The 8,594-nt window shown below is 48.0% G+C and overlaps 2 protein-coding genes across 2 annotated transcripts in view; one reads left to right on the top strand and one right to left on the bottom strand.

The window, feature by feature from the left end:
* Nucleotides 1-12: 12 nt before the first annotated feature.
* On the bottom strand, nt 13-4,598 carry LOC134023207 (solute carrier family 25 member 32-like). The gene is made up of 7 exons (XM_062465132.1): nt 4,155-4,598; nt 3,771-3,921; nt 3,351-3,436; nt 2,711-2,865; nt 2,381-2,494; nt 1,709-1,854; nt 13-1,121 (listed from the first exon to the last, which is right to left on the bottom strand). Exons 1-7 carry the CDS (start codon nt 4,333-4,335, stop codon nt 995-997), a joined length of 960 nt encoding a protein of 319 aa, XP_062321116.1. The 5' UTR covers nt 4,336-4,598; the 3' UTR covers nt 13-994.
* Nucleotides 4,571-8,594, top strand: part of dcaf13 (ddb1 and cul4 associated factor 13) — a 6,557-nt gene continuing 2,533 nt past the window's right edge. Inside the window, exons 1-9 of the mRNA XM_062465131.1 lie at nt 4,571-4,850; nt 5,022-5,221; nt 5,391-5,498; nt 5,640-5,729; nt 5,883-6,038; nt 6,387-6,464; nt 6,577-6,659; nt 6,794-6,958; nt 7,286-7,421. Of these exons, the coding sequence (XP_062321115.1) occupies nt 4,781-4,850; nt 5,022-5,221; nt 5,391-5,498; nt 5,640-5,729; nt 5,883-6,038; nt 6,387-6,464; nt 6,577-6,659; nt 6,794-6,958; nt 7,286-7,421 (1,086 nt within the window). The 5' untranslated portion in view covers nt 4,571-4,780. The remainder of the gene's footprint in view (nt 4,851-5,021; nt 5,222-5,390; nt 5,499-5,639; nt 5,730-5,882; nt 6,039-6,386; nt 6,465-6,576; nt 6,660-6,793; nt 6,959-7,285; nt 7,422-8,594) is intronic.

The following is an 8,594-nucleotide window of genomic DNA, read 5'->3' on the forward strand; positions in this document are numbered from 1 at the left end:
GAGGTTGCACTTCAAGACCAAACAGACAGGAAACACAACCGACCAGGATGATAATCAAGAGCAGAAGTGACTGCTACTAAAAAATCAAAATGTCCAATTCTCACACACACACCACTCGAATTGTTGACTATAAAGAAAGACATTAACAGTGGACTGTAAAGGAAGACATTAACATTCAATCTGTAAAATAAAAGTTTACTACACTGGCACTTAGACAGAGATGTCATAAAACAAAGTATTGAAAGCCTGCCAGACTTTGAACCGGACTGTATTTCTTGTGCGTATTCTAATATAGTATGTTAATAAATCAAGTATTATTCATTTTCTGTATGAGCTATTGGCAATAACTTAAATTTAAAAAGAAACAACCAAAACATTCACACACCCATGCAATGGTACCCTGAGGATAACATACCTGTCTTAGATATCACACTGGAGATGTAAGGAACACTCCTCTGACAGTTATAGCAATGACAAACATCACAAAATGATAAATTATGTTATCTAACTTGTAATAAAATCGGCATAAAAAGATGTGAGTTGTGGATTCATCACAGCATTCAAGTGACTAAAAGAGCAGCCGAGGCCTCTGGGATTGGTTGGTTTTTGACTGTTTTTCTCAACTTCCTGTACATTTCCAGGAAGTACTTGTGATTTGCTCATATGGTAGGGCAAGGGCATGCATTCATAGGGCAGACAGTAAAAGCTGTCTAGGAGTGGTGTCTCTTAAGAAGGCCTCTCTGAGTAGGAGTGCTGATCTGGGACATTGCCTCTTGCAATCCGAATAAATCTCAAACGTCTGATGATCCTTCTAGTCCAGCACTCTTTGTGACCACAGATCCAGGATCCTTCACTGAGAGCACCAGCCAAAGTGCGGAGCACAGCGCAGCCCCTCCATAGTAACGCATTCTTCCACCGCCTAAGGCCTAGTCCAGGAAAGCACGTGGTAACTTGGACTGTAAATATCTGTCTGTAGCCGTTCCCACGGGCATTCTCAGATTGTCTGCCCAAGGAGGAAGCGCGAGACGTTCTCGTAGACCACGAAGGTGATGCAGCAGGCAGGCGTAACGCGGATCAGGTTGGGCACGATGCCCTTGTAGAAGCCCGTCGCACCCTCATTCCTGTCCAGGAGAGAGTATCAAACCATCACAGATTAGACTTCACATCTGGATGCCCTTATCCATCCATATATTTATGGATATGTCCACATCCATAGTCTACCAGCTGTGCCTCTGTTGATAACCAACAACCGATCAAGGTGTGGAGCTAGGCTAGGCTAGGTAGTATTAGGTTAGGTGTGAGGCTAGGCTAGGCTAGGTAGTATTAGGTTAGGTGTGAGGCTAGGCTAGGTAGTATTAGGTTAGGTGTGAGGCTAGGCTAGGCTAGGTAGTATTAGGTTAGGTGTGAGGCTAGGCTAGGTAGTATTAGGTTAGGTGTGAGGCTAGGTAGTATTAGGTTAGGTGTGGGGCTAGGCTAGGCTAGGTAGTATTAGGTCAGATGTGGGGTTAGGCTAGGCAGCTTAGGTTAGGAGTGGGGCTAGTGTAGTTTAGGTTAGGTGTGGGACAAGGCTAGGCTAGATTGAACTAGGTTAGGTATGGGGCTGGGCTATGCTTCAAGCATGTCTCTGGGAACCCATCTAGTGGGCTGGCCACCACATGTTAATGCGCATTAAATCAAGCTACACGTGGTACAGTTCTCATGTTCTCACCTCCAGGTTCTCCTGACGACGTCCAGAACCCCCTGGTACTGGTTATGCTGGTCCTGCAGACGGGCCCTCACCACCTGGTACGGGTAGGTGGTTGCCACGGCAAAGATCTTAGACAGGGCTGCCATGGTGATGTACTCCAAGGGATTCTGATGTTCCGATGAAGAGAGAGATGGAGGAAGGGAAGGGGTAGAGAGATGAGGAACAGTGAAGAGGGGAAAAGGGAGAAAGTGATGGACAAGGGAGAGAGGGAGATGAGGAGAGTGCAGAACATAGTTGGGGAGGGTCAGAGAGTCATTTCTCTATGAGAGCGGCATAGCTTTACGAGTGATTTCAAGGTTTATTGGCCGTGGGCTGAGTTATTAAAACTGAGAACATTCGCAGACACTTTGTGGTCGATGGAAATTTCCTCTTTCGTCACGCAAGTTTTATTTTCGTTTTATTTACGTTTTTATGGGAGTTGGCAGGCCCCACCCCTTATTACGCCTCGTTCTATAATGAGAAGGAAGGAAAGAAAAAGCAGGATGAAGAAAAGAAGAAGACAGGCAAAAGAAGAAGGAACGACAGCAGGAGAGGAAGGAGAGAAGGAGACAAGCGAGGCAAGATCCCCGCACGGACCTCTCGCCATGACCTGAGGCATGTGTGACAGGTCAGGCACCTCACTTCAGCACTCACCAGCTTTGCTTCTGAGGCCATATTCCTGTACTTGTTATAGTCCCTCTTTAGCTCCTCGTAGGCCATGAATTGCAGCGCCCCGTGAGACGTACCAAACAACCCCGGAACGAATCCCTGCAGGAGGACAGAACTCGGGTCACGCCTGGACAAAAAAACAAACCCACCCCACCCAGTATCAATAATCTCCTGTGTGTGTCTAAAACCTGCTGGGAAATATTGCCCTCTTGTGGTATTCCACCAAGCACATCACACAAGAGCACATCCCTCAATCTATACCTTAAACCCTGACACATGAAATCTAAAAGAATCAAGCCGAGGTGTAGGCCTCACCCTATACAGCCCACGTATCCCCTCATAGCGGTAGATCTGGACCAGGGCATCCACCATGCCTTTGTACTGCTTCCTGCTGGGGTCAGCACTATACTGCAGCACCAGGCGGGTCTTGGTCACCCAGATAGGGTTGGTCAGTGTGAGAGTCATTATCCCTGGAGCAGAGGGAGAACAGGGGTTATAATAGTACTGGTGGAAGAAGACCTGCTACAGAACAGAATTTCAGATAGTGGATCACAGCTTGTTGATCGAATTCTAGAACTGCAGCTGACATCAGAGCAGGTCACGTTGAAGTCATTCAATAGCCTGATTAGCATATATATATATATAGTATACGTGAAATAGGGTCAAAGTCCACGAGTGGACAACTCAGTTTGGTCCATTCGAGCTGCAAATGTAAAAGCCGTTTGTCTTGACTAAATGAAGCGGGCGTGATCGCAGAGGCCTGTCACATTATGGTTTAATTAAGGTCACTTGAAGGTTACTGGAAACAGGGCGCTCAGTGTCCTTACTTCCTCTACCATTGTTGATAAATTGGGGTGGGTAGGGGAAGTTGCAGGGCTAGGGCATGCAGGAGAAGGACTGGGGCAGGGAAGAGCAGGACTGGGGCATGGAGGGGCAGGACTGGGACAGGACTAACCAGCCTGGGCTGCAGACAGCAGGTGCTCTGTGGCTGTCAGCTCCGTCTGACGACCCTCCTTGGTGTAGGCCTTGATGGCATTGTAACTGTAGGTCAGATAACACAACACAGCAACATTATTAGTTTGTACATCAAATAGAACAGCAGATATTGTAACATTATTACAATGATGTCATAAACACAGGTAATTGCTACTTGTGGGTGAGGTCTGAGAATTGCATACAGTAAATGGAGATGTGGCTGATGCAATCTTTATCTATGCCTACACTACCAACCTCTCTGGGCTACAACCCCTTCCCGCCAGAGAGCTTTAAAGTCACTGTACTTCCCCCTGTACTAACCCTTGTACTAACCCTTCCCACTGTACTAACACCCCCCCCCCCCCCACACACACACACACACACAAAATCATAGACTTACAGGAAGAAGTAGAGTCCCCACGAGGCTCCTGCTCCCCAGATGTTAGGTGTAACTCCTTGGTACAGGCCGCGAATTCCTTCTTGTTGCAACACGCTGCGCATGCAGTGGATTATGCCATCGTATTTGGGTCTCAAATTCAGACCATCACTCACTGCAAACAAGTAATGGCAACACGGTAGCCTACATTTGTCACCTGGATATATTTGATTACTTTGTATAAAACGTGGTTGTTATGACATCAAGACACTGGAGGCAACGAGGTTAAAAAAGGCCGTTTAGGTACTCTGTCATGACATTTACAAATTTAAATGAGTTAGACGATTTTACATGGTCACCTGAAGAACAAGGATGAACACAACCGGGGTTAAGACTAATTTCACCAACCTGCAAACCTGATCTTGACCAGGTCTAGAGGGTGTAACAACAGTGTTGACACGACTCCCCCGCTAAGTCCTGCGGCTAGATTTTCCACCTTGACATGACTGAAGACGTTTTGGATGTGTCCTGTTAACGAGAGCTGTGTGCTTGATCCGGTTACAGGATTCTCACTCGGAGCCGGACTCATGTTCTAGCCAGCTAGCAAGCTAGAATCTAGCTACAATTTACATGTATATCTAGCTGTGTTATTCAACAGCATATGCCACTAGTATACTATAGGTTGATTTCCCCGATCCAGTAAGCAAATAATAGAGGTGACAACTTCATATTGACGACATCTGAGAGAACCACGTTTTAAACATGTGGCGTGGTGGATTGACGCAGTTGGCAAAGGCTAACAGCACGACCTTTCCCACCGCTATGTGACAGGAGCACAGTGAGCCCAGCTCAGCTACGTTTTAGGAAACGTGACGTCACATTTCAGGAAGACATTGTATCCCACAATGCAACACGCAAGGAAGTGAATCACGTTCTGCGACTTAAACGCACAACCAAAACACATGGCTAAACATTCCTCGGGTAAAATATAGATTTAACACACACATATATAGGCATTTGGATTCAAACACAACATGAAAGTTAAAGTTATTTGCAGGAATCCGGACGATTATGTTCGCGAGACGAAACTGGACATACAACGTGGTAAGCCGTGGTTCTGTCCGTATAAGTCACAGCAATACACTGTTATCGTTCAGCTATCGTTCTAGTTAGCGTTTCAGAGCATAAGTAAACCAGCTTGGTGACACCAGTGCAGAAACGTGCAACTTTATGTTAACTTCTTGTATGTTATTTATATATTGTGGCTCTATCCAGTTCCTAGAAACTACGACCCCACTCTCCATCCGTTCGAGGTGCCCAGAGAATACACCCGCGCCATGAACGCCACCAAGCTGGAGCGCGTTTTTGCCAAGCCGTTCCTGGCTTCCCTAGACGGGCACAGGGACGGCGTGAACTGCATGGCCAAGCACCCAAAGAGCCTATCCACTGTGCTCTCAGGAGCCTGCGATGGAGAGGTAGATGACTACCAGTCTGTCCAGCAGAACTTTGCTTTGTCGCGTCCCTTGTTATGGCATGGCAAGGCCAAGAGTTGGCTATGGAGTTACCTTGAGTTTGTAATGCTTACATATACGGACACTGTCATTTAACATATGTAACTCTAACCCTTTATGCTGTGACCCTCAGCTGAAAGTATGGAACCTTACCAAGCGGGAGTGTGTCCGCACGCTGCAGGCCCATGAAGGGTTCGTACGGGCAGCATGTGTTCGCTTTTGTGGGACATCCTTCTTCACAGTAAGTGAAGCTCAGATATACATCCTCAGGCCACCAAATGTCTGTTTTAAATTCAAGCTCATCACACTCTTAAATAAGTGTTCTCTGTAGACCAAATAACTGTAAGCATATAATGTTGGCCATGTGTGTTCTGTGAAACAGGTAGGTGATGACAAGACCATCAAACAGTGGAACATGGAGGCCCCGGGCTACGGACAGGAAGAGGAGCCAATCAACACCATTCTAGGAAAGGTAGGGCGGCACTTATTTTGGCACCAAATTAGGGCTACCGATACTCAAACTCAGGAGTGTGTTTCCTTGCTCTTGGCCTGTCACACAAGAGACTGCATTGGCTCTGTGAATCCAATCTCCTTAATGGTTTGCTGTTGTGTGCCTGTGCTGCAGTCTGTGTTCACGGGTCTGGACCACCACCAGACGGACGGGGTGTTTGTGACGTGCGGCCAACAGGTGGATGTCTGGGACGAGCAGAGGACCAGCCCAATCCGCTCGTTCTCCTGGGGCGTAGACAGCTTCAGTTGCGTCCGTTTCAACCCGGTGGAGGTCAGTCCAGCTTGCACGCCTGCCACACCAGCCTCCTAGGCCCTTCGCCCAGAAGCCCTCAGCCGCTAGCTCTTTTAACACCCCTGCTCCTGGTGCATGTTACCCCAGTAACCCCTAACCACCTATTCCTACTACCCCAGTAACCCCTAACCACCTATCCCTGTTACCCCAGTAACCTCTAACCACCTATCCCTGTTACCCAGTAACCCCTAACCACCTATTCATGTTACCCAGTAACCCCTGACCACCTACTTCTGTTACCCCACCAGCCCCTAAACACTCAGAGCCCTATGTTCTTACAACCTCGACCACAAGAGGGCGCAGCCTTTCATCTGTTTCTTTCCACAGACTGAACTTCTCGCCAGCTGTGCCTCTGACAGAAGCATAGTGCTGTATGACATGAGGGAGGCTACACCTCTGAAAAAGGTAGGCCTACATTTTTTTTTTTTTTTACACCCACGCCCTTGTTCTCTTTTCAGATCCCCTTAGCACTGCTGTGTGTCTGTGTGTCAATAAAGTTGTGCTTACCCTTTCACAGGTGATTATGAGCATGAGGAGTAACAATTTGTGCTGGAACCCCATGGAGGCCTATTATTTCACATGCTCCAATGAAGATTACAAGTGAGTGAGGATTTCCACAATACATATGCACTAGTCCTGATAAATACACTCCTCGTGTAGCCCTTGTTTGCGTGTTCATCTTCGTCTCTCCCTGTATCTCTTATCTCCCTCGCCTCTCTCTCCCCCTCTCCTAGTCTGTACACGTATGACATGAGGTACCTGGATAAGCCGGTCACGGTGCACATGGACCATGTGTCTGCCGTGCTGGACGTGGACTACTCACCCACGGGCAAAGAGTTTGTCTCTGCCAGCTTTGACAAGACCATCCGGATCTTCCCCATGGACAGTGGCCGCAGCAGGTCAGCCCTCTCCTCCTCCCCATCTCATCGCTTCTAGAAAGTAACCCGCATCGTGTCAAATACACTGCGTAGACGCGGATGTAGAAAGAAAATGACAGGGTTCCCAAGAAACGTTGATTTTTGTCTAATGTGTGAGATGGCCTAGTGGTGATCACAGGCTGGGAACATCACATTTCGCATCTTCACACTATTGATGTGTTCGTGTTACATAGTGCTGGATCCACATTTAGCAGAGCTGTTTTCTGACAACATTAACATAAAAACTGGATTAGTAATACACAACAGCTTCTTCATTGTGTGTGTGTGTGTGTGTGTGTGTGTCCACAGGGAGGTGTACCACACCAAGCGCATGCAGCACGTCATCTGTATCAAGTGGTCTGCCGACAGCAAGTACATCCTAAGTGGATCTGATGAGATGAACATCAGGATGTGGAAGGCCAATGCTTCTGAGAAGCTAGGAGTGGTGAGATTCCTCTCCTCTCTCCCCCTCCTCCTGTCAGTACTATTCCTAGGAGAGGTAGCTAACTTATCCAGCTAGCTGGCCGGCTATCTCATTTAGCTTGTTTCTTCAAAGCTAGGGAACTGGCTGGACTGGCCACTTTCATATTTACCAGAAGATGAGCTTCAGTACATTCCCATGAAGTGTGTGTTGGGTGGTTCACTGCCCTCTGTTCATCCCCCCACCTCCCACCTGGATGGCCAGGTGCCCAGCTGCCTCCCCCGGGTGAGGGCAGAGTGAACGTGCCAGCCTGCCAGGCACAGCTGAAGTACACTAAGCTAGAGCTGCAGTGGGCACTGCCAGGGGCTGAGATGGATGCTGTCTGACTGACAGCAGAATCACTCTCAATCAGGACAATGAACCAACAAGCACAGGGGGCAGCCAGACAGAGACTGGAACCACGTGACTCAGCTAGGACAAACGCTTGGGATCTGATTGGACTGCCTAGGCCAAAGCCTGGATTTGTTATATCACTGAGACTTACCCCTGCATGACTTTCTGTTCTGTATATTGAAAGGTTTTATTTGAGGCCTAAAAGACTACAACCCCACAGTGCTCGCTCCACTGTGTTTCGCTCGACTTGTCATTTACGGTTCTGTTGAAATACCGAAGGCAACAGGCTCCCCCTGCCAGAAGCGCCATTTAAGGATGAATCAAAGAGATCAATTGCGTTTTGCTGTGCCATCCCCACTAGCCATCTCTCATCCCCAGCCTGCATCACTCTTCGCTATTCCCTTAATGCAGCTTAACGCCGGAGAATTGGCCAACTTTGGCTCTTGTTTTACCGTCTGTGTGCGCGGGGAGATTTATCTGTAAAGCTTTGCACTTAAACAGATCAGACGCGGGGTGCTCCTATCAGCACTTTGAATCGGCCAATCACTTAGAGGGAGCGGACCCACTCTGGAAAATAATGAAGCATTAACAATCAAGCAGCGGAGGATGGAGGGGGTATTTAATTATGGAGAAAAGCTGATTCAAAGCTCCAAGCATGGGAGGGTCTGAAGATGTCCCGCGAGGGGGGGGGGGTGTGTTTCTGACCACTGCATCTCTTACACCTCTGGGTGACCTTTAACCTCCATGACAGAGAGGGTCAGACTGGAGAACAGGCCAGAGCTGGAGGACTGCTGGACCCTCTGT

Source organism: Osmerus eperlanus, chromosome 7 (assembly GCF_963692335.1).
Source record: "Osmerus eperlanus chromosome 7, fOsmEpe2.1, whole genome shotgun sequence".
In the NCBI taxonomy this organism is placed as follows: domain Eukaryota; kingdom Metazoa; phylum Chordata; class Actinopteri; order Osmeriformes; family Osmeridae; genus Osmerus; species Osmerus eperlanus.

Coding starts and splice junctions, on each gene's coding strand:
- LOC134023207 (XM_062465132.1), bottom strand. CDS start 4,335: ATGAGTCCGGCTCCGAGTGAGAATCCTGTAACCGGATCAAGCACACAG. Junction 3,922..4,154: donor GGTCAAGATCAGGTTTGCAG/GTTGGTGAAATT, acceptor ACTTGTTTGCAG/TGAGTGATGGTCTGAATTTG. Junction 2,495..2,710: donor GGATACGTGGGCTGTATAGG/GTGAGGCCTACA, acceptor GTCCTCCTGCAG/GGATTCGTTCCGGGGTTGTT.